Source organism: Kogia breviceps, chromosome 19, assembly GCF_026419965.1.
Source record: "Kogia breviceps isolate mKogBre1 chromosome 19, mKogBre1 haplotype 1, whole genome shotgun sequence".
Taxonomy (NCBI): domain Eukaryota; kingdom Metazoa; phylum Chordata; class Mammalia; order Artiodactyla; family Physeteridae; genus Kogia; species Kogia breviceps.
In genome coordinates this window covers 14753659-14777691 of record NC_081328.1, presented here as the reverse complement: position 1 = coordinate 14777691, position 24033 = coordinate 14753659, and the positions used below count along the sequence as shown (strand labels likewise).

At 59.0% G+C, this 24033-nt stretch overlaps 1 protein-coding gene across 27 annotated transcripts in view; it reads right to left on the bottom strand.

The window, feature by feature from the left end:
- The window catches only part of MYO18A (myosin XVIIIA), a 96531-nt gene that overhangs the window by 22959 nt on the left and 49539 nt on the right, over positions 1-24033 (bottom strand). For 20 of the 27 annotated variants that reach the window (XM_067021620.1, XM_067021623.1, XM_067021630.1 and 17 more), the window contains 24 exons: positions 22151-22238; positions 21843-21949; positions 21552-21728; positions 20976-21189; positions 20574-20716; positions 19872-19972; positions 18947-19010; positions 18596-18740; positions 16966-16977; positions 16179-16355; positions 15870-15960; positions 15418-15610; positions 14488-14574; positions 12297-12438; positions 11976-12135; positions 11577-11763; positions 11011-11254; positions 8583-8692; positions 5356-5421; positions 2111-2239; positions 1220-1363; positions 742-831; positions 491-610; positions 177-288 (listed from right to left, as the gene is read on the bottom strand). In XM_067021620.1, the coding sequence (XP_066877721.1) occupies positions 177-288; positions 491-610; positions 742-831; positions 1220-1363; positions 2111-2239; positions 5356-5421; positions 8583-8692; positions 11011-11254; positions 11577-11763; positions 11976-12135; positions 12297-12438; positions 14488-14574; positions 15418-15610; positions 15870-15960; positions 16179-16355; positions 16966-16977; positions 18596-18740; positions 18947-19010; positions 19872-19972; positions 20574-20716; positions 20976-21189; positions 21552-21728; positions 21843-21949; positions 22151-22238 (3103 nt within the window). Of the gene's footprint in view, positions 1-176; positions 289-490; positions 611-741; positions 832-1219; positions 1364-2110; positions 2240-5355; positions 5422-8582; positions 8693-11010; positions 11255-11576; positions 11764-11975; positions 12136-12296; positions 12439-14487; positions 14575-15417; positions 15611-15869; positions 15961-16178; positions 16356-16965; positions 16978-18595; positions 18741-18946; positions 19011-19871; positions 19973-20573; positions 20717-20975; positions 21190-21551; positions 21729-21842; positions 21950-22150; positions 22239-24033 lie in introns of those variants that run through there. The other 7 variants (XM_059046256.2, XM_067021631.1, XM_067021638.1 and 4 more) reach the window with 2 other exon arrangements.

Below are 24033 nucleotides of genomic sequence, written 5' to 3'. Positions count from 1 at the left end.
TTACCGCCCTCCACGATAATCGTCTGCACTTAGTGGCACCTCTACTTTCTCATCAATTTATTTCACGTAGCCTTAAAACAGCCCTACAGGCGGGAGACAAGGGGTGTGGTTTCCTAGGGGTGGGCATCGGAGCTTGCCACTCAGGCCACTTCCAAGTCCTCCAGCCTCTGACCCACCTGTGTCATCATCATCCACTTCCCCGTTGATCTCAGCTGCCCGGATGAGGCGGGCCTCCATCACCTCCATTTCCATCACCTCCGTTTTCTTCTTCAGTGCATCATACTGGGTCTGCAGAAGAGGAGGTTACGAGGTATGCCGTTCTACCCCCTCACTCAGTACCACCCACGCCCCTGAACCACCGAGACCACCGTCATAAGCTCACCCGGGGCAGACAGGGGTGCTGGGCTGGTGGCAGAGGTGCCACCTATCATTGGGGGAGCAGTGGGCACTAGAGTGCGGCAGCCGCTAGCACGGTCCTGCCCTCCCTCACCTGCAGCTCCTTCATCTCCTTCTCAGCCCGGAGCCTCTCGGCGGTCTCCGCGTCCAGCAGCTGGGAGGCGGACTCTCCCGTGTTACGTTCATCCGTCAGCTCCGATGTCAGCTCTGAGATCTGGGGTTGGGGGAGGGAGTCACCACCAGTTGAACTGCCTGCCTCACTCAGCTGGAACAGCAGTGGGGGGCCTCCGGGGCTGGGCACCCTGTGGAGGTGGGCCGGTCTGTCTGGTGCTGGGAGGCACTCACCCGGGTCTCCAGCCGGTCACTGCTGAGCCGCAGCTCGTTCCGCTCCTTCTCCACCTTCTCAAGCTTGCTCCTCAGCTGCTGGATCTCTTCCTAGGGTGCAGTAAGGCAGGCAAAGTGAGCCAGAGGCACTGGGAGAGGTTGGGGCCCAGGAGCTGCACCCTTGGGGTGAATGAAGCTGGTGAAGCTTGGGCTGGGACACAAGGGAACTGGAAGCCACTGCCTCCCTGGGGCTCCATCCCTAGACCCTTCCCCATATGCTGAGGATGCTTGAGGTCTTATCCTAAGAGGATACCCAGGGGCTCAGCCAGCACCCCAGAGGGACGCCTCTGTTTGCTGGGCATAGTTCAAGGATACCAGCTCTCTGGACTAAACAAAGGAGCATTTGGGAGCCCAAGACAAGCTGGCAAAACTCTTGCCCACGTGGATGAACTACAGCCCTTCCCTCCCGGCAGCGTGGCCTTCCCAGGCTGTTACGTACGTCTCTGTTCCGGATCTGCTCCTCCGACAGCTGTACCTCAATGAGGGGTCGCACCGTGGTGAAGAGCTTCCACCAGGGCCAGTCCTTCACCCCTTTGTTCTTCTTGATGTTCTTCTGCACACAGCGAATGGCCAGGTCTTGGATCTAAGTTGGGGTGGGGCGTGGCACATAGCAGGCTCTCAGTCCTGAGCCCACCAGGACCCTCCCCACCACCAGCTCAGCTGCTGGGCTGCTCCTCTGGCCACCTGACCCTGAGTCAAACACTCCCAGAGCCACCCCTTGCCCCCAGCCTCCCTCTGTCCCTTAGAGGGTGGGCGGCAGACAGCCCGGCCCTGGGAGCACCGCACGGGGCGCTAACTGCTCTGCCATCATTAGGAATAATTTCGTCTGCTTTATTTGCTGCCTGATTATTTCCAGCACCCTGACCTAGATGTGCTATAAAACCTAATCTTGCTGAAACACAAGAGTCGGTGGTACTGGCTGTTTTATGGACTTGCTAATAAGAAAAGGAGTCGCTGACGCAGCTCCTTAATCTTCATGGAGCAGCCTATGATCCAGAGACCACCTTTGCCCGGGCCCCTGCTCCCCACCACCCTAGCCCTCGGACCAGGCCACACAGCCCCATCGCTGGGTCCACGAGCGCTCTCGCTGGCACCGGGGAGCTGCCCATCCCCTGCCCTGGCCCAGCGCATGCTGCCCCTGGGACGTCCAGCCTCTTCTCCCCCAGATAATGATAACTCATAGCCCCACGACCAGCCTCCTGGCCCGCACGTTCCCTCGAGTGTCCCTCGGCCCCCCCGCCCCGCCCCGCCCCGCCCCGCCCCGCCCCCAGGAGCTCAGCTCTGCCCATCTGGGCTGAGGAGTGGGACGCAGATGTCTCTGGAGCAGCACCTTTTTCTTCTTGAAGTGCTGACGGGCCAGGTAGCCCCTGCAGGCTGCCTGGAACAGGGTCAGGTTCCTGCTGGTTTGTTCATCCCGCTGCTCCTCCAGCCGTGCCAGTGTGCCTGCCCGGAAGAACACCTGTGGAGAAGCGGGCCAGGTGAAGGTGGGAGCCTGGGCCGGGGGCAACCCGGCGGAGGAACAAGCGGCCGGCACAGAAAGCCAGCAGGCCCAGAGCGTGGCCCTTGGCCTGGGAAGAGCCTGGAAACCCCGGGGTCTATGAGGAGGGAGGAAGCAAGAGGCTGAGGGAGGAGGGCCAGGCTGGGGGCTGGGGAGGCTTTGGAAGGGGAGGAGCAAGGTGGGAAAGAGATGAAAGGAGAGGGAGGCTGGAGGGAAGGTATCTGGGACACGAAGGACGTGAAGTGGCGGCCGGTCATATGGGGAGACGCCCCTCAGCAACACCTATGGTGGCTTCTTCCCCCAGGGCTGCCAGCAGCACCGCCCACGCCCCAGTACCCAGTGGCCACTGCAGGCCCAACCACAGGCTCCGGCCGCCTCTGGCCTCCAGCTGCCTGCGATTAGGTGGATGGATGGTGGTGTACGTGTTTAAGAAGGAAAAGGCCCAGGATGCAGGGTGCAGAGAAGGGGAAGGCCGGGGAGGGGGCCCCTCCTCTGCATCCTCCCAGCTCCGTTTCATGTCGGACTGTCTCCTCTTTCATGTGCCAACACCCTGCCCCCACACCCAGGTTTCATCTTGTGAAAGAGCCAGTGGGGTGGGTGAGGGTTGGCCCAGGTGAGGGACCTGTCACACGGGTTTGGGGGCTGGAGGGCAGGCGTGAGAGGAACCAGCTGGATGTCCCCACACCCAGCCTTTCCTCTCACTCTTTGGTGCCCTGAGCTGGGACTGGGTAAAATGTTCTGTGCTAAGAGAGGAAGAGGGGGAATCGCCAGGTGAAAAAAAGACTAGTATCCTTGCAGAGGGCAAAGGCCATCTAGGTATACACCACCTCCACCTTGCCCAGAAGACAGAAAATTCCCTTTTGTGGGGCAAAGAGAAGATGTGAACTCCACGGGAAACATTCAGAACCAATAGGCACAGTGTCCCCAGGCCTCCCTCCAGGGAAGAAGTGGGGAGAGAGCCCGCACTTTCTGCTGAGAAAGCTTTGCCTCTGGCAGGAACCTAGTCCCCCGAGGCTGGCCTGGGAGAAAGCCAGCTCAGTCCTCTGCAACACGCGGGGCTGAGCGCCTGGGATCTCCCGTGGGTCTCGAGCCCTACCTGAGCCTCCGTTTCCCACGATGCGTGAGCCTGAGATTCCACAGGGGGTGCGAGAGACCCAAGTCCCCCGAGAGGTGGGCCAACATGCTAGTGGTCAGTCTGACTAGGCAGAACCGAGGTGTCAGCGAGGGGGATGGAGAAAGGCCCAGAAACACACTGAGAAGTGGAAGGGTGGTCTAGAGTCTAGAGCAGTGAGCCTCAAACCTCTCTTAACCACTGTACGTTTGTGGGGTTGAGTCTTTTTGAGGATTAGGTGACATCTCAGGGCCATCTCTCCCCGTGAAACACACCTATCCATACACGTTTTACAAACGACATCAGGAGGCTCTCAGACACCCAAACTTCCTTGCCTGAACCCTCAGGGTCCTGTGGGCTCAGGCTGAGACCCCCTTTCCTCTGAAGCAATGGGACAAACACACAGGGAATCCTCACTCACCAGCCAGTACTAACCACAGCCCAGAAGCCCTGAAACTTCTCTCCCAAACCAGATGTCAGCAAACATCTGACTTTGCCCCTAATTCTGCTCTGAGCGTGAGCGGGCCCTGGGGTTCTCCTGCTTCAGCCAGGCACCCAGGATGATGCAGAGAGTCAGAGATGGCAGCTGGGGAGAAGACCAGTCTGTACAGGCCTTCTTCTACCCAAGACATACCTTGGAGGAGGTGCCGGCCCCAAGGCCAGCCAACAGCGCGGCTCAGCCTGCCAGAGTTGACAGGAGCCCACCCAGGGAGAGAGCAAGAGGTTGCAGTGAAAAATCTGACTGCAGGCTTCCCAGCGAGGAAGCTCAGCTGGCCGCTCCTGAGCTTAGAGACAGGTGGGGAGGAGGAGAGCGAGACGGTGAGCCAGACAACGGCAGAGACCAAAACCAGAAAGATGACACGGAAAGAGGGTGGGACCGCAGAAGGCACAGAGAACAAGGAAAGAAGCAGAAAATAACAGGATCTGAAACCAAAGAATAGAGACCAGCAGGGACAGCCACGGCCGAAAGGAAAACCGTAAACCAGGGACAGCACAGACAAAGATAGAGGCAGGGGACAGGAAACGGACCCCCAGTGAGGGAGGGGGCAGAGGAACCAAACCATGACTCAGAAGGCAAAGCAGGGAGAACAGCGCTGACAAGTAATATGCAAGGTTTCTTTGCGAGCATCCCCTTCCACCTCATACTCCCACGAGTTCCTTCCCTCTCTGCCGACAGACAGACAGTCCAGAACCCTCCCGGTGGCTCCCACCGCTCTCCGTCCCACCTTTGGCCCTTGAAGCACAAGCGTGGATGCCACCTGTCAAGCCTCCCAGTCTCGGGAGAGAGGGGTGGCCAGGCTCCCTGCCCCGCGGGAGGGACGCTCGGCTGGCGCTTTGGTGTGGAGCCATGCGGCAGGCTGGCACCTGGGGCCGGGTGTGCCTGCCTTCTACGCGCGACATTCCATTCAGGTGAGGAATTCGGCCTGTGGACAGGTGGTGGCGGCACAGCCTCACCGAGCCCTGCTTGCCCTCTGGGACCCCGGCAGCCCCAGATGACTCACCCAAGGAGGCTCGCCCTGCTTGCCCTCTGGGACCCCGGCAGCCCCAGATGACTCACCCAAGGAGGCTCTGCCTTCCTGCCCCTCCCAGCGCTCCCTTCTGTCTTCCCCATTCCCCACACCAGGACTCAGGCCAATTCCGGGCCACCTTCTGACCCCCCTGACATCACAGAGGCGTTCCTCGCACCGAACAAGCCAGGTATTCAGAGGGAGGGAGAGTCAAGTTTGCTGCAGCTGGAGTATTTTACTTCCTGGCCCCCAGCCCTGAAGGGGGCAGCTTGAGAAGAAGGGCAGCCCCAGGGTGGCTGGTGGGGGGGGAAGGGGGCTGGAGGGGGGCAAGACCCAGCAGGGGCCCCAGGAGACTCCTGAAGCTGGACTGAGCAGGGAGAGCAGGAGGGGAGGGGCAGCCATGTGGACAAGTGTGACCAGAGAGTGAGGGCGGCCGCCTTCCTGTAGGGACGACTCACCCGGCTCAGGCCCATGCAGCAGCTGCTCTGCTCCAGGTCCAAGGACTCCAGCAGCTCCTCCACCGCCTACAGAGAGATGCCTGTGTCAGGGAGCCCACCCGGGGACTCCCCACCTCCACGCAGAGCTTCGCCCAGTCGCTCAGCCCTTCCCGTCCTCCGTTCAGTCCGCTATTTACTCAGCGAGCGCTTTCGGTGGCTTCCGCAGCGTCAGGCCCCGTGCTGGATTCCGGGGATATAAAGACGACTGCAAGAGGAACACGCTCTCTTGTTGAGGAACGAGACAAGAAAATTGGTGAAGTACACAGAGGAGGAGGCATCTAAGCCAGACAAGGGAGCTGTGGAAGGCACCCGGAGGAGGTGTTGCTTGTGCCGTCTTTAGATACAAGTAAGAATTAGCCAAAGTAGGGGTGAGGGCATTTCAGGCAGAGGGACTAACATGCGCAAAGGCCTGAAAGCACAGACGGCAGGGAGCGCCGAGGAAACGCCAAGCAGTGCAGTGTAACCGGAGAGTGGGGCGGGCAGCAGTTAAGGGGCAAGTAGATAGGTGGGCAGGGGCCAAAGGACGTGAGCCTGCAGTGCTCCGAGAGCCCCTGGAGGGGTCGCTCGGGGAGGGGCGTGGTCAGATTTGCTCTGGATAGAAATCCCACCGGCACGTGAGCGGAGGATGCGTGGACCCCTTAGGCAGGAATCCATAGGAGAGAAGGCTAGAGCCTGACCCAAAGGCAGGAGAGGAGGGGGAGATGCGGGAGACCTGAAGGAGATGAAGCCTTGCCCGACGTGGGGGAGGGTTAGACGAGAGGGAGGAAGCTAGGGACGCATGGAGGTTTCTGACTTGCGTAGTGATTAGTTACTGGTGCCATTCTCCAAGGTAGGCAGTACAAGAGAAAGAAGAGGTTTGGGAGGAGACATAATCAGTTTGGCGGGAGCGTGCTGAGTTTGAGGTACTATAAAGGCATACAGGTAGAGCAGCCCAGAAAGCAGCTAGATAGAAATGCACGTCTGGAGTGGGAGAGAGGCCTGGGCTAGAGGCATTGATCTGGGAGTCATCAATATATATACGGTCATTGAAGTGATGGGTGTGAATGAGGTTGCCCAGGAAGAGGGTGTAGAATAGAAAACAGATAACGGCCAAGGAGGGAGGCTTAAAGAAGAGAGAGACCTTTACTACAGGGGCATGTGAAAGAAGGGAAGCTTAGAGGGACTGAGAAAGGACAGAGAGACAAGGGGAAAACCAGGAGAGGCATCAAAGAAGCTGAGCAGAGGCTGTTTCAGAAAGAACAGAGCTGTCAACAGTCACGTGTTGGCAAGAAGCACAGCAAAGTGCCCATTAGCTCTGGCAACATGGAGGCCTTGGGAGGACAAGACCAGTCCCAGGTGTCAGGGGTGGCAACCAGGCAGCTACCGGTGGAGGAATGAATATGGCAGCGGAGCAGGGGCAGCAAGAGGAGACTAAGTGTGGATGGTGCAGGGCACGAGGGAGGGTTGATGGAAGGCTCCTTTCTGAACGTAACGTCTGTGGAACGTTCCTCCACTGAGAGAAGAGCCGGCAGAGAAGGAGAGGCCAGAGGAACAGGAGAGAGAGAAGACGTATCGCTGATGGAGCAGGTCTCCAGAGAGACCAAAGGAAATGGGTTCCGAAGCACAGGAAGAAGGGACTGGACGAGGGGAGGGAGGACACCTCTCCCACCCAGACAGGAGGGCTGGGGAAGAAGGAGGCACCTGGAGAGGAGTGTACAAAGGCAGGAGGAAGTCGGAGCCTCGATTTTATTAGCATTTGGAGGCAAGGTCGACTGCTGGGAAGGTGTGCAGTGGGGGAGGATTTGAGGAGAAAGACGGAGAATGGAATAGCAGAGAAGGAGCTCGGAACAGGGGCCAGGTAAGGATGGAGCACGTGGAAAATGGGGCCCAAGGGTCCAGTGAGCCTGGAGACCATGAACCTACAGGAATTCAAGTCCCCACAGTTGTATAAATTTCTCCCACAGCCCTTTGGGAGCCCCAAGCCGAGGAGAGCAGACGCCCAAAGGCGGCCCTTCAGGGCTGGGATTGAGCAGGGAAGGTTGCTATGGGAGGCTCAGGAGAGCCGAGGGTGATGAAGGCCGAGTGACCGGAGGGCTGGACCACGGCGTCAAGACTGAGAGGAAAAGGAAGTGAAGTCAGAAGGGAATGGACAGAGCAGAGAAAATGGAGTGGGGTCCAGAAATGGGCGGTGTTGATGGAGTCATAGAGCGGGTGTCCTGAGAGGCAGGGGTCAGATGCACAGGTAGGAGGCTGTGGTGAGAGATTTCAGGAGTGGAGAATTTCCAGGGATGATGAGGTGCTGGGTATAGCCATGAGGGGGAGGCGGGAATGGAGGTCAAGGGTGAGAGAGAAGGGGGTGTGGGTGGCTCATCTATAGCCACACCAAGGTCACCCTGGACACTGGCAGGTCCCAGATGGAGAGGGTAGGGAGAAGGTCTTTGAGGCCTCCATCAGTGTGGGTCTGTGACTCGGGGGGCAGCAGGAGGCAGGGGGCTTCCTGCCCTGTTCTGCACGGCATTCTGTCTTTGGGGAGAGCCATCCTAAGGCCTGAGATGCCTTCCAAGTCAGGCTGGGTGCCTGAGGCCAGAGCACAGTGCAGGAGGGTTCCTCGGCTCCAGGAGCCCTTTGGCTCTCTGAGGAGTTGCCTCCGGGGGACAAGGTGACAACCAAGAACGGCAGGGAGACATCCCTTCACACAGCCAGGAGTTCACCAACCTGGCTGACAAGGGGCCTGCCCTGGGAGCCTCAGGCTCTCCCTGGCACCAGCAAGGTGTTGCCACATCAATCTTCCTCCAAGGAGGGATGCCTGCCTCTCCCCTGGACAGCTTCCTGCTGAAGGAACTAGGCCCTGGTGTGGAGGTCAAGTCTGAGGGGCCCGGGTGCTACCAGTGGGGCACCCAAAACACTAGTTCTAATCTGCCATCTGGGAGGCTCTTGGGTGATTGTCTGTCTCAACAGAGGACAGACACCCTCAGCTCGGGCCTTTAAAGGGGGTGGCTCTTCTGTGAGTCCTACAGTCCGTCCGTGCCCCGGGCTGCCTCTCCCCCACCGCCATAGCCTGGCTGCCATGTGTCCCTGGCCTGGTTAGCCAAAACCAGGCACCTGAGCCAGGGCCAGCCTGGCTCTCTCTAGGGGAGGAAGGGCAGCTGCCTGGAGGGGTCTGAGCAGAGGCAGGAGGGTCTGGCGGGGCCGTGGGGACCCAGACCTACCCTCTTCTCATCCACCACAATGTAGTTGCGCCCGTGTTTCTTGGTCAGGTGCGGGGCCAGGACGTCGAAGCGGCGGCGGAACTCAGAAAACACCATGTGGTCAGGGTAACCTAGGGAGAGAGCGGCCCAGAGCCAGGCCCGTCAGCCTCGCCTGCTCCCAGAGCCCCCAACAACCACTGGTGCCCAGGCAGAGTCACCTGAAAGGGAAGAGAGACTGTGGGGGGAGGAGAGCCCGCGGTCGAGGTCGCCCCGGGAAAGGAGAGTGGAGAGGAAGGAGGCAGGGGTGACAGACAGGAGGTGGGAGGACATCCAGGCTGCCCCATGCTGGGACTGCAGGGATTAAACAGGGAACAGGTTCTTTTAGAAGGAAGCAACTTCCTTATCAGTGACCACCTGGAAGGAATGCTATGGAGATTAAGAGCCTGGATGACCCAGCCTCCAGGTCTATGACTCCGTGATAACCCAGAGAAGGATGTCTTGAGGACTTAATAAGAAAAAAACAAAAAAAGAATATAGGGCACCGGAGAATAGCAGAAAGGAGAAGTGCAAGGGCTTAGGGTTGGAATCCTGCCCTGGCTCTTGCTATCATGTGACCTTGGACCAGTCGCTCAACCTCTCTGAGTCTCGGTTTCCTCATCTGTAAATGGGGGCCTACCACTTACCCGCAAGGTAGTCATGGTGCTTAAATGAGAAAATGTGTAGAAAGCACAGCTTGGCTCACTTGCTGGGTGTTCAGAAAGGGCTCCCTTCCTGCCCCCTTCCTGACCTTGGGCCCTAGGCCCAAGGTGACCAAAAAGGCTTGTAGATTCCCTTTCCCTAAAGAGTGTTACCTCTAACAGAGATTCCCTACTGTCTGGGCTTGAGGCTGGGGCAAGGTCAGGATTGTGGCCAGCGAGAAGTTACCCTGAGGCACCCCGAGGACACCAGAGCCTATGGCAGTGGACCAAGAGACCCACTCCTATGGAATCACAGAATTTCAAACCAAAAAGAGGTCTTAGACCGGATATAACTCAGCCTCCAGACGTGGAAACTGAGGCCTGAGAGGGGGAGTGACTGGCTTGCTCAGGGTCACAAAGGCTGCGGCTGGAGGCAGAGCTGGACTCCAAACCCAGGCTTCTGACAGCCCGTCGGGGGCTCGCTCCACCTCAGCGGCCTAGCTGGCTCTGGGAAGCCCTCCAACTGCGAGATGGGGCTGATGCATGTGGCTGATGATTGAAACAGGAGGTGGGGCCACTGAGGGGCCAAGACAAAGTGAGCTATTGATTGTATCTGAATTGCAATTAAATTGATGGGCCGGGATAGCAGGTCTGGACGCCTGGCATCTTAATTAATCATCAGCGCCATCGATGGTGGCTGGGGGCTGGGGGAGGAGAGGGGGTCTGCTGCGGCTGCCCTCATCGATCTGCTTGTCTGAGTAAAGCACATTGATTTTGGTTCAGAGCGGTAACAATCTGGTTTTGAAATAATAAACAGCAACTCCTTATCAAGACGTGGGGGACAGATCGATGATTTGTTTCGAGCAGGGCTGGGAGCCCGTTTCCTGGCTTTGGCTGCTAAGGAAAAGTGACAGTGCCCCTGTGGAATGCCTCAAGGGGACCTGGCTGTGGGTCAGTGGGAGCCTGCATGCTCTTCTAGCTGAGGGAGAAAAGGGCAGAAACTTGGCAATTCATAACTTTTCAGGCAAACGAAACCCTACTCAGAAACTGGTCTGTTTAGGTCAAATCCTGCTCTGCCACTCACGTGCTGTGTGACCTTGGGCAAGCTACTTAACCTCTCTGAGCCTCAGTCACCTCAACTGGGGATGATACTAGTACCTACATCTCATGAAGTTGTTGGGAGGATTAAATGAGTTACCGTGTGGGACGGGTTTAGAATAGTGTCTGGTATACCGTAAATGCTCTAAGGATGTTAACTACTACTGTTATCGTCTTGTCTGGCCCCTCGTCCAGGTGGGTCCATAAAAAGGGTCTGTGTGACCTTTCTTGGAAATTTTTAAGTTCTTCAGAAAGATTTAGCACTTCATTTCTCATTGCGGGGCTGGCCCACTCTTAGAGGCAGTTGCTCCACGAGGACACTGAGTCTGCTGTTGTGGGCAGAGCTGACCTGTCCAAACCTGGGAAGGCAGAAGGAGGGAGCTGTGGGAACAGGGCATGTGGGCTGGGGAGGGGAGGGGATGAGGAGGGCTGGAATGTGGAAGGGAGAGGATGGTCAGCAGGCTGGCAAGAAAAAGAGAAAGGAACAGACTGGGCTGGAGAGATGCAAGGAGAGACCCCCAGAGGAGGCAGCAGCAGAGACGAGAGATCTAGGGCCAGTCGGAGATGGCGGGGAGCAGCACCCCTCTAGCCCCACAGGCCCTGTTAGGGAGGTGGGGAGGGGCAGGGGCAGCTCTAGGAGGGTGAGGTAGGAGTTGAGAGGGAAGGGGCCCCACCTTGGCGGTACATGCGCACGGCATCAAGCAGGCGGGAGCCTCGAAGCTGGGCGCGGAGCAGTGGAGCGTCCAGCTGCAGGAGCCCGGCCTCGCAGTGGTCTCCCGGGGGCAGGTCCAGCTCACTGCTGCAGCTGACTCTGCGGGAGTGGGCGGCACGGGGCTCCCCGGCCCAGCCCTCTGCCACAGGCAGGAAGCAATGCACGAAATGCAGCTTTGACTTCTTGATGGTGTCAATGAGGGCGTCCTGCCAAAGGGGAAGGGACAGCCTTCAGTGGGCTCTGACAGCCCGAGCCAAGAGACCAGGGACTGGTGCCACCATCTCCACTCTGTGCAGGATGGCAGGTGTCCCACCCCTGGCTGGGCAGAACGTGCTAAGCCTGGACAACCCTGCCCGTACTAGGCCCGGGGGGCCACGCACAGGGGGTAGCCCCGCAAGAGGACCCCACCAGCAGCAATCAAGGTGAGTGAGATGCCGAGTGAGCACTGGTGACCTGAGTGTGCCCAGAAGGCCCTGGCCACCTGCCAGCGGTCGGGAAGTGCCCCAAGGCCTGCCCTGGCACACTCACCACCTGCAGCTTAATCTGGATGCACAGGGACTTCTTCTTGACAGCCGCCATCCCTGTGGTGAAGGTCTTCCGCATGCTGGTGGCCCGGCGCAGCGCCAACTGCGAGCCGCCCTCCAGGCCCGCAATGGAGCCTGAGAGCACCGCGCCACTGCCCGCCCGGCCCAGAAACAGGTTGCTGATGATTTTTCTGCCAGAGGAGGGGAGGGAAAGGAGGGCAAGAAGTCACATTCAGGCAGCAGTAGAGGCCGTTCCCTTTCCCAGCTCCTAGGTCACCGGGGCCAGGGGCCTGGGTTATCTGGGCTGGGGCTGCGCGTCCCACACCCGACAGAGACACTACAGAGAAACCCTCAAACGGCGAGAAGAGAAAACCGGGGTGGGTGGACTGAGTGGTGTTCTTACTTCTGGGAGTCCTGCAGGAGCCTGGGGGCGTTCTGGGTGGCCGGGTTCTGCTTGGTGTAGCTCAGCCAGCCGGCCGTGTTGTACTCCACCCAGTTGGTGCCATGGCTGTGGCCCAGGAGAAAATGGTGCGGTTTGCTGCTGCGCAGGAGGGGGCTTTGGCCTGAGGGCGGGGCAAGCAAGGTTCAGGTCATCAGGGCACAGGTCCCCCAAAAGCCCATGGACGCAGTGAGCCCCCCAGGCAGTGCCAACTGGACCCATATATACATAAATGGGTTCTCAGGAGAGGAAGCAGAGCAGCTACCCTCCAGGGGTGCCACCTACCTTTTCGGTCCCCTTCCTGGGGCCCATAGTAGGAGAAGAGGCGCTCCAGGAGGGCGTCCTCAGTGGCCCCTGGCACCAGCACCTCCTCTTCCAACAACCACAGGAGGCCCTTCGCCTCATCCGTGCGGGCCAGTGAGCGGACCTATGCAGAAGGAAAGAAATCCCGCAGTGCCACATGGAGCTGTGTGAAGGGGGCTAGGACCTGTGGTCCCAACCGCACACTATAAACATGCTACACAGGTACACACACTACAGCTCCCGCCCCTCACGGCTGACATTCTGTGGAGCACGCGGCCGGCAAGGAGAAAGAGGGGCCAAAAAGAGAGCAGAGAGAGAAGCCCACGGCACAATAATATTCCTAGGACCTGTGTCCTAAGTCCCCAAAGACTGAAGGCTTCTTATTGACGCAAGCTCACATCCAGAGTCTCTCCTCCATCCTCAACCCCTTGGAGATCGGGGGGCTTGGGTGAGCCCCGCGTTGCCCTCACTCTCTGGGCATCACCTCCCACGCAGATTAAAGGAGATAAGGTCTTTAAGGCCCTGAGCACAGGGCCTGGCCCCAAGGAAGCTGTCAATAAGAGACAGCTGTGATTAACCCTGGTTCCCCACCCGCCCCGAGAGGGGAGAACCCAGAGAGGGCTCGGAGCACTGCAGGTGGGGTCACTACAGGGTCATAAACTCAAGTGCCAAAAGCCTAAGGCAGTTGACTTAATGGCTGTGGCAGCCAACATGGGCAGAGCTGGGGTGACTGGAGAGCAGGGTGTCCCCATCTAAAGGGAACAGCCACCACTCCGCAGCAGCCAACTGCTGTCCTGGAAGAACGTTGGCCTAGTGTTGGTAAATCCTCCAGTTTTTCAAGAGAAGGTGGATATACTGAATTCTGATTTCTAATTCCCCATGCAAGCCAAACAACTAGGTGTGACGGTGCCTTTTCTATGGAATTCCCAGGTCTTCCTTGGGCAAGGAGGACTCTGGCCTGGCCTCTAGGGACTGGGGACAAGAGAAGTAAGAGAAGTGCCCTTTTCCCTCTTTGACCCAAGCTGCCCAAGGGAGTCTGTGTGCTGACCAGAAGGACACAGAAGGTGGCCAAGGACCGATGGGCGGCTAAGGCCCCCCAAGCAGCTGTACGGCAGGAATGGCAGGAATGAGCAAGAAGCCACTGGATGGCGAGTGGCAGGCTGGGCACTGAGGGGCCCCCGTGCCCAGAGGCCCATCAGAAAGGGGAGAGCAAAGGAGGGAAGGGATGGCCAAGCCCCATCCAAACACACTGTCTGACCCGCCGCCGCTCCTAAGCCAGCCGGGTCAACTTTCCCACACCTCCTGGGAATGGCAAAGGCTCTCGAGGGAGGCCTTGGCAGGGGCCTAGGTGTCGGGAGGAAAAGCCAGCTTCCCTGGGGAGATGTGGGACTTGGGCACTTTAAGCACTTGTCCCAGGGGGACACTCGCTCTCCTGGGGCCCCACCCGCTGGGCCAGGGCCTTCCCGCAGGGAGGAGGGAGAGAGAGGTGGGACTCAAAGCAGAGGAGGGAGATCAGCAACCTGGCAAAAATGCCTGCCAATTCTCCAATACAGCGCCTTATGCAACTTCCCTAACTGAAGACAATCGCCAAATGCCAAGTGCTTATCAGGCAGCCAGTCCCCCAGGCAGCAAGGTGCCCAAGACGCTTGCCCAAAGGGTGACAAAGCCCATCCCCAGACTGAGGGGCGAGGACTCACACCCACACAGCCCCTCAGTGGGCATTTTATATCTGGGTACTGTTTCTGTGTTTGGGTGAATGCCACCTCCTCGCCCTGCTCTGCTAGGCTGCACCGGTCCTCTACTTGGGGACAATGGGAGGGGGTGACTATGTCCTCTGGGTCCAGCCAGGCCCTCACCACTGAGGAGGTGGTAACAGGGCTCCTGGCAGACACACTCGAGGCACAGCTGGGACAGGGCCTGAGCTCAGACACCCATGGGTGGTGCTCCCCACTGCACCAGGGCGGAAGGAAGTGCCACCTTCCTGGCCAGACTGGCTGACAGCTGAGGGAAAGGGCGCACAGCTCGAAAGCGCTTGGTGTCTGGGCCTGACTGCTGGGCCCCCCAGCCCATAGTGTCCCCACCCAGCAGCAGCTCATATGGGGAGGGCTCTACCAAGGGAGAGGAATGGGAAGGGCAAGAAAAGGCCAGCCCAGGCCCTCCCTGGAATTCCTACCAGGGACTGATGGGAGGCCTGGTCCACGGCGGCCACAGAGTCATCCGTGGCTGGCTCCAAGTCATCAAACGCCAGCTCGATGTTCTCCTAGGAAGGAAGGTGGGGAGAGAGTGAGCACAGGGCCGTGTGTGGGGTGCAGCCCTATGAGCAGGCCAGGTGGGGACGCTGGGGTCAGCGAGTCCAGTGTCCCATCCGAGCAGGAGCTCCCCTCCAACAGCCCGACTGACAGATGCTCACCACCGCTCAAGGCACCGCGTTCTGTCTTTGGACAGCTAACCTTCTCCTAACCTCCTTGTACACCGAGCTGAAGTCACGTACACACTCCGGTTATTCCCACCTGCTGATTAGGCTACGTGGAGTAAGTCCACTCTCGATTTCACACACTCATCCTTGAAATACTTGAAGACAACTGTCATTTTCCTCTTGGATCTTCTCTCACCCAAGATAAAGATTCCCCCCAGCTCGTTCAACTCACCTCCACATGAGGTAGGATTTCCAGATCCATCTGGGGCACCCTTTTATGGGGGCAGGGGGGCTAAATAATCAGTCACCATCCCAAAAGCTCAGGAGACAGGGAAGGCCAGGCCCGATACACGTGGAGGCAGGAACTGCATGCTGGCAGTTCACAGGGCCTAGGCAGGTGCCTTGAAGGTGGGCAAAGAGGGGCTCCCGGGGACCCTGAATGCATCTTCAGCTTCTTGGAGAGCAAACTCTCCATAAAGAAAGAATGTAGCCTGGGCAGGAAAAGTGTCCTGCTCCCGAGACCACAGGGGGACATAAATGTCAGAGGGTAAAGGGCTGGGAAGGGAGCAGCCATCAGGGAAGGGGGTACCTTGCTGCATCCACAGATGCCTCCCCCACCACTGAGGGTGCCAAGGCCAGAAGGTGAGCCTGGGGGTGTTAGGTGGCAGGGGCAAGGTCAAGTGCTACCTCCTTGTATCTTTCCAACTCCTGCACAAAGGTGCGCTCATGGAAGAGCCTCTGCAGCCGGTCCTGGGCGTAGTTGTGGCACAGCTCCTCAAAGGAGGCCCCGCGGGCCGACCCACCCTGCTCAGGGTTCTGGAAGCCGGGAGTGTCCACAATCATCATAGAGCAGAGTGAGTGCTGGCTGGACTTGAGAGCCCTTCACAGGGAGAGCCTGGGTCAGAGCTGCCTAGGGCAGTGCCCCCGGTGCCCAGGTCGCTCACCCCGCCCCCATCCCCATCCCCACCCAGGTGCCCAGGACCTGTGGGGGAGGACTTGCCTCTCCTGCCTGCAGGGACAGTGAGCCCTCTGCTGGTGGAGGATGGCTCTGCCTCAGCAATCACACAAGCACAAAGGCATCAACCCCACCTCTGTCAAGGCAGCAAGATGAGAGCTCCTAGGCCCTGCCTGGCACTCACCTGTTCACCAGGGAGATGAGAAGCGTGAAGAGCTCGCTGTAGAGGCCGGACGCCATGCCCTCCAAGCACTCCAGTGCACTCAGTTTGGGGCCTGTGGGCAGGAGGGTCAGTTCTACCTCCAGGTCCCTGGGACTCCCCACCCGGGTGTGCTCCCTACCCACCCAGGCCAAGGCAGCATGGGACCCTGGGGCTGGGCCTCTCCCCCTAATGGGAGCATCCATTCACCCCAGGAGTTTTCCCACCCCAGAGATGGCAACGAGCCCAGGAAGAAGCCTCCAATCACATCCAGCAGCCAAGGGGCTCGGGTACCTGTGCCGTCCCCCAGGCTGCTCTCCTCGGGGCCCTGGCGGAAGGAGGTGGAGCGCTGCAGGGTGCCGCCCTGGTGCTGGTGCTTGAAGATGGCCGAGGAGAGCTCTTCCAGGCTGCAGCCCAGCAGGTACGCAGCCTTCTGGGCCCACTCGTGGCGGGCAAACTGCCTGCGCCCAGCTATGGGGTAGAAAAAAGGACCTGACATGGTGGGTCTTCCGCCTTAGACTGTTTGCTGACCACTGTGCCCTTCAGCTCCCTTGCTCCCATAGCACTAGGGAGCAGGCATCTTCCAGAGGGAAAAAAAAAGAGCCCTGATGACACCAGCAGGGCTTCAGGCAAAACAGGGAGAGCCAGCAGCTGCCAGCGCTTCCTGTATCCCTTGGGGTCGGAGAGAATGAGCAGGTCCTAAAAGAGGAGGTAACTCCACACTGCGGCCACCAGAGGGCTCCCAATCAGCTGCAAAAACCCCTTTAAAGGGCTTGGCTCCAGGTGCCAACGTGAGGAAGGACAGAGCACGAGCCAGCCCACCTAGGATTAACACAAGAACTGCCTGGGCCTGGGGGGGAGTATCAGGAGAGCACTGGTGTCTCCCCACTTCCTTGGACGCATTAGGACCCTCCCGAATGCGTCCGCCAGGGGAGACCGCAAACATCCACTGTGGCCCAACCGTGGAGAGGCGAGAAAAAACTGCAGGGGAGAGGGAACAGCCCACGCGGGCAGACGCGCCTCAGCCGACACGGGTCTAATCGCGGCAATTAGGGAAAGCTAACAAGAAACAAGGTTTTACCTTCGGCAGCTTCTGTAAGGCAAAGGACCAGCATGCAGCATGCAAAGAAAAACAGCACGTTAGCAAACAGTCATCAGCTGAGCCTGCCAGGCCCAGTGGAAGGGCCCGTGGGGGTGGGGCTTTGGGAAGATGAGCAGGAGAGAAAACACAACCCCATTCAGACTCAGAAACACAAAAACACACACACACAGGCACACTCACAGCCTCAAAGGAGTATGTTTCTGGATGTGAACACACTGACACACAAGGAAAGAGACCTGCAAAGACTTTCTATCACACACACATGTGCACACCCCCTCCCCCCACCCCCGAAAATACTGGAAGCTCTGAGGAGGTAACAGACACTGCTCAACAAGGTCCACGTACTGACGCACCCAGAGCTCTCCACCTGCAGTGAGCGCTGAGTAGGGTTACAGGAAACCTGCACTGTTACCTCCTTGGAGTGAAAGAACTTCCTTAAGACACAGCCACACAGCCACCCACCTGCCCACCTACAAGTGTGGAGACAACTTCTTTAGCTCAGAGCCTGCTTCCTCTTTGGCAGGGATGTAACCTGCTGGGATCATAAGGAACCTAACACCCAGACGCATGCACCCACCCACCCTCCCACCCACCAGCGCTTCCTCACTCCTGCTGACAGCCTGGAGCCCTCACATCTCAGAGGAAGACGAAGCCAATGCCCAAGGTGCTGTTCAGAAGCAGCATCCCTTTCCCTAAACCGGAGGAGAAAGGGGTGAAGAGGAGCTCAGAGCACCTGACCATCAGTGTAATCTCAGAGGAAGGCAAAGGAGCTCTTCCAAGCCAGACCAAGCTCCAGCCCTTCACAAGACCCCAAGCACTGATGCTGAAGCTGCAGCCCATTCAATACCACGGTGCCTGCTGTCCCCTAGTGGCCTCTACCCTGACATGCAAGAGGAAGAGGCACCTACTACCAAACCAGAGGAGAGAAGGGAAGATTGAGGGAAAACTGGCCTTGGGAAGCCCCAGGAAGCAACACACCCTTCCCCACATAAGCCCCACGGAGGGCATCCTGAGAGATTCCAGGATCTGAACGCAAAACAGGTAGAAGCAGCTATTCCTGGGACTCTGAGAAGCCCCACTACCCGTAAGCACCCTCTCCACCCTCAACCCTGGGGCTTCTCCCAGGCTAGTGTCCTCTGCTACGATAGAACAAGCCCAGCCCCCAGAGAGAGCCCAGGGCAAAAAGCACCAAGAGGGGGCAAGGTGGCCCCTACACCCCAGGACGGGGTCAAGGTCAGTTACCCGCTTGCTCCTCAGGGGCCTCTGTCAGAAAGGGAACAAGAAGGAGAGTTATTCCAGGGGGACTGCTCTGAGTGAGTGCCCTGCTCTTTCCCCTCAGCCTCCAAACCCCCAAAGCCCCCTGCTCTTCACAGCGTTCCGGGTCACCGCCACCTCAGTCCAGGCCTCTGGCCACCCTTTGGCAGAGACGCTTCTCCGGGTGTTTGGAGACTTCTGCTCTGATGACGGGGACGGGAAAGAGGCACAAGCCAAAGAGGGGTGTCTGATAACAGGTGAGTCTGTGCTGGGCCAGGACAAACTGGGAGTGGGCTGGGCCCCCACAAGCTCTCCCAGGTGACCAGCTAGGCTGCTGCGATCCACTGCCTGTTACCTTTGGTGGCGCCTGCAGCCCCCAGGTGGTAGATGGCAGCCAGGATGAGCCAGCAGGCTTTCTGTTCGTCGGGGGAGATGCCCAGCACCTTCATGGCCGTCTGGAGCTTGCTGAACTGCTGAGCCGCTTTCTGCTTCTCCTCAGGCTGCAGCGACAGATGGGCACACTGCAGAGGGGCCGTCCCTCTGGGGTCCCCCGTGCTGCCTGCTGGACCATCAGGGCGGCCAAGCTAGAGTAGAGCCGCTCAGCCTGGGCTGGGCTCTTGCTAGTCCCATGAGGCACTCCGGGACATTGCAAGCCTCTCCGACCCCAAGGCCCAGGGCTGCCAACCTGTCCCCACAGGCCCCTCACCTTGGCCAGTGGTACAATCCCAAACACATTGTTCTCTGCCAAGTGGTTCAAGTGGAGCTCTGTCCTAGGGGTACAAACGAGGCATCAGTACAGTGCTTGGTCCCCACGTCAAGTCCATCTCCCTGCCAGGCTGGAGACAGACTCCGCTTCCAGACTCAGTTCTGTCTGCCCATCATGCCCTCCTGTCAGGCCAGCTGCCATGGCCTTTCCTAACTGGCCTGGACACCGAGCCAGAGCACCGGCCTCCCTAGGACGGCTCACAGACAGGCCCTGGTGAGAGCGTCCAGACAGACCCCTGGAAGGGAGCCGGGAACCTGCCTGAAGGGTGCGTCCAGCCGGGACTGAGACGGTGCCCTCCGTGACAAGGAGAGCTCAAGACAATAGTGCCCTGGGCTGCTTGCTCAGCCTCATCATTTATCCTCTTCTCAGCGGACACAGACAGCGAGCCCGAAAGTCTAAAGGGAAGAGCCTGGCGGAGGAGCCAACGTAGATGCGGGGAGGCCAGCATGGAGGGCACTGGAAAAGGCTTGGGCTTTTGGCCCCTGTGTGGACTCAAACACCCGCTCAGCCCCATACTAGCTGTGTTAACTGTGGGCAAGCCTCTGACCACCTGCATCTCGGTGTGTTTCCTCTCCAGATCTGGCTTCCCAGGAGCACAGATCCCAGCTAGGCCCTGGGAACGCTGAAGGGTCAGTGGTGCCCCTCACAAATAGACAGGTCCCCCATGCCCGGGGCCAGGGAGCTCCCGCCGGGCAGGGCCTCTGGCTCAGTCATCTCGCCATCCCCAGGGCCTAGCTCAGAGCCTAACCCATGGAAGGCATGAAATAAAACCACCGGCACGGGATGCAATCAAGTGGCAAAGCCCAGGAGCCGTCAGAGGGCAGGAGCCCAGAGCACCCTCCTTGTGCCCTCTGTCCCATCTCACCTGAGGGTGCCATCCCCACAGGCCAGCAGGTAGTAGAAGATATTGAATGTGGCCTCACCGGCTGGGCGTCGCGCCACACGCAGCTTCTCCAGGAGCATCGTCTGTGGCACAGCATAGAGGGTATGTAGGCAAGGAGGCAGTGCCAGGTCAAGCTTCTCCCACCCACACCAGAGAGAACCAGGCCCATGGGAGCGAGTGGCTGCATCTCATTCTCCAGGTGCTCAAGCAGCGGCCAGATCACCTCATGGTCAAACCTGGGGCAGACACCAGAGCCAGGGGAGAACACAGGCCCTGCCACCCCGCCCAGCCTCCAGGCACAGTCTTCTTGGGGAGCTGGACACACTTGGTGGTGAGAGACTTCATTAGCATGCGAGGGAATCAGCCTCAGCTGGGCCTTACTTTACCGACAGGCCAGCCCTGCCTGGGTGAATCAGCCTGAGAGGAACCCCTGAGCAGGGGCCAGGGCCCCAACTAGGGTGTGGGCAACCCCAGGATGGGCAGGAAGCTGAGCCGTGCCCCGTCCAGGGCAGGAGGCATGGGGGGCAGGATGTGGAGGCTCAGGGCAAAGTAGGCCAGCCCTGCCGGGCCCAGGTCCCATTTCATTAGGGAAGAAGCCCAGGAAAACGAGGTGCAGGAGAGGGTCTGATTTCTAGCGCATGGAATCAGGCAGCCAATCTCTTACTACCCCGAGTGTCCCCTCACCTGAATGGAGGCTGAGGCCACCTGGCCGGCTTGGTCAAAGTCCAGGGAGAGGATCTGGGAGAAGCGGGTGGCGTTGCCGTTCATGATGGTGGGGCTGTTCCCAAAGGCTTCCAGGAGGGTGTACAGAGCCTGCCACTTGTCCACTGCAGAAGACAGGCCCAGGGCCCATCAGGAAAGCCACGGGCAGCTTGCCCCCAGCCACAGGCTCCAGAGGCCCAGGGAGAACGGGAGGCCAGCCCATGATGGCTGCTCCTCCAGCACCCGAAGGCTCAGTTACTTAGACCAGACTGCTGAGGATCGAGGGGTTTTGTGGACAGGGAGAAGAGGAGCTGGCACCTTGGCGGGGCCTCCATCCCCACACCCCTCTCCAGCCCATTGTTTCCCCAGTTGCCCCTGCCTCACCAGAAAACACTTTATTCCCGCTGCTGCCTGCGATGGTGGCCAAATATTGCACCAGATGCTGGCAGCTGGTGGTCTTGCCACCGCCACTACTGCCCAGGAGGATGATGGACTGGTCCTGACGGCTCATCAGCATCGCCCTGTATGCGGTCTGGGCCACGGCATAGATGTGGGGGGCCATGTCCTCCCGCCGACACCCCTTGAACATGTGCATCACCTTGGGCGCAAGAGGGACGGAAGGAAGGGATAGGCGCTCTTAGCTGGCTCCACACGGACAGCCCTCACCCCCAAGGCCCACATCTTTCGGGGCTTTTCACTCCAGGGGAGCCAGAAGGTTCTGAGGCTAAGGTCATGCATGGAAATGCAGATACCAGCCAAGTCCTGGCCTCTGTGAGAGGTCGGGGGAGGGCCTTCTGTCCCCACCCCTTGAAATGACTCCTCTTCCCAAGGCCACTGTGAGAGCGGACAGGAGCCCCGTGGGATGCCAAGGGGACGGGGTAGAGTCGGGGAAGGTGGGCAGGGGGTAGGGGACAGAGGGGGCGGTCTGTGGGGCCACATGGTAGCTGAGGGGGGCTGCACCTTCTCCGAGTACACAGCGGGGGCCCCCCGGGGGCTGAGGACCAGCAGGCTGGGGCCGGCGTACGTGTGCAGCAGGCTGGCGCCATAGCGCTGGCGCAGCGTGTGCAGGACGCTGGACTCATTGAGGTACACCAGCGAGGCCAGATCCTCCAGGCGGTCACAGGAGGGAGCGTTAGCCTGTGTGGCAGGACAGGCGGGCGGGTACTCAGGAACAGATCCAGTCTGCTCTGCCAGCGGACAGCCTGCCCAGCTGGGCCCACCTCCCGTGCCCTCCACCAGCCTCCTGCAAACCTTCTCCACGTCATCCTCGTCCACATCCAGGATGGCTCCATCATGGTCTAGCTTCACGCGTACCTTCCCCTCGGGCAAGCTGAGCTCCTCGGATTTGAGCTGAGTGGCTGCAGAGCAGGGACAGACAGACGGACATGGGCCCGGGAAGCCGTGGCAGCCCTCTTTGGGCGCTTCAGGGTCCTGCCTTCTCCCCACTGTATCACCAGCCTCTCCTTGCTCACCACTCAGGCCTCTCCAGACCCAGAGGCCCACCCACCACCCAGCCCTGAAACCAGACAGGCCCAGGCCCTGGGTCTCCCCAGACTCACCCAGTGAAAAGCCATCCTTATGGACCAGCCACACCTTCTCTGTCTCATACCAGGCCTCCTCAGCTGCGATCTGCTCTTCTGTCTTCACCTATCAGAGGGAGGGGAAGAATAAAGAGTCAGACCCTGTTCTGGAAAGCAGACAAGGACAGCAGGAGAGAGGAGACATGTGAGGGGAAGGGCTTCCGGGTGAGCCACTGGGCGAGGGGGGCAGGTGGGTGACAGACACAGAACGGGAGACATCAGAGGTATCAAAGGAAGAAGGTGGGGAAGCCAGGAGCTGGTGGCGGGAGGTCCTGAGGAGCCCTGAGGACAAGGACACAGAGCTAGGGACCCTGACAGCCCTGAGGGTCTGGAAAGACAGGGACACATGGAGTATGTGCCTAGGAGAGAGCAGATCCCAGGAGAGCAAATCACCAGCCACCCTCTTGCTCCCTCCCTGCAAAGACTGTTAAGATCAGTATCTCGAGCCTCCAGCCCTCACCCTGGGCCACAGCTGCTGTGACCTTACAGGCTTGGCTTCTCCATTCATCCATCTAATAGGCCCCCCTTCACCAAGCTGGGAAAGGGCATTTCCTCAAGGTCTGAGAATGTCTTCCAAGGACTTCAGTGCAAAATGATGGGTGGGTCCTAGCCTTGACCCTGGTCTTCCCTCCAGAGGATGTTCTCCTGGGCAAGGGCAGTGCCCAGATGCATGTGCTAGCCTCCCTGCTCCCGCTCCATGCCTCCTCAGAAGGAGCACAGACCCGTGGGGACGTGCTAAAGCCATACAGGGGCATGAAGCAGCATGCCCTGGGACATGAGGCAGGGGCAGGGGTGGCAGTGCTCTGTCAAATACCGGAAGAGACTTGCACGCCAATGGATGGGCATGGGAATGGGTATAAAGGGGCTCGGAGCCCCCGGAAGCCCAGGTGGTCACCGATCAGGAAGAAGCATTCACAGGCAATGTCGGGGTGTAGGGCTGCCAAACTTGGCACCCCTAAGAGACCTGAGCGGGTCAGCAATGGTGCCTGGGGGAGCTGGGCAAACAGGAGAGGGGCCTGGCCCCCATGGCCCATCAGGCTCCTTTTGCCATGTGGGCAACGGGGCAGCAGGGTCATCCAGTGACCTTTGGTGGGTGGATGGTCACCCCCCCACATGAGCAGCCCCCAAGCTAGCCCTATCCCCCAACTCTCTGGGGATCCCCAGCTGCCAGGTACAGTTAGTCTCCTAGGGTCCCCCACCCTCATGAAACCGACCTGGGGCCAAGGCGCAGACACTGCTCTGTGATACTGACCCCCTGGGTGTGGGATTGGAAAGGACAAGAAACAATAATAACAAACACGTTATTTGTTACATTTCTTGGAGCTGAAAGAAAAAGATCTGGGTTCTACTGCCAGGTTGGATTGTGGCTTCAGATAACTCCCTCTCCCTCGCTGACAGCCCTTCTGGGTTATAGAGTCAGAAGGCTGGTTTACACAGCAGTCTCCAGACTTTGCATATCATGGGCGAGTGAAATTACCCCTCAAATAGGAGGATCACTACGGGGCTGTCAACATTTTAAGTGAAAACATCCAAAAAAGGCTAGTTCTTTATGTTTGAAAAAAAATTAACTTTATAAAACAAAATTACTTTTTTTTTTTTTCCCAAATCATGAGACAGGTGCAACCTTTGTCTTGAATGGGCATGTTGTATGGGTCCAGGGTTTGGAGACTGTTGAGTAAGGTGACATCAAGGGACCATGGCCTCCAGCTAGCTCCTTTAGAGCGAATCTGAAGACAGGTTGCCATATTGGCCAGCAGGGGGAGACAGAGGATGCGCATCTTCAGGCTTCAGGGTGGGGAGGGGGTTAGGGGTGGGGTTGGTAGGGGTTCAGCCTTTCCAGCTTTCTCTACCCAGAGAGAGCA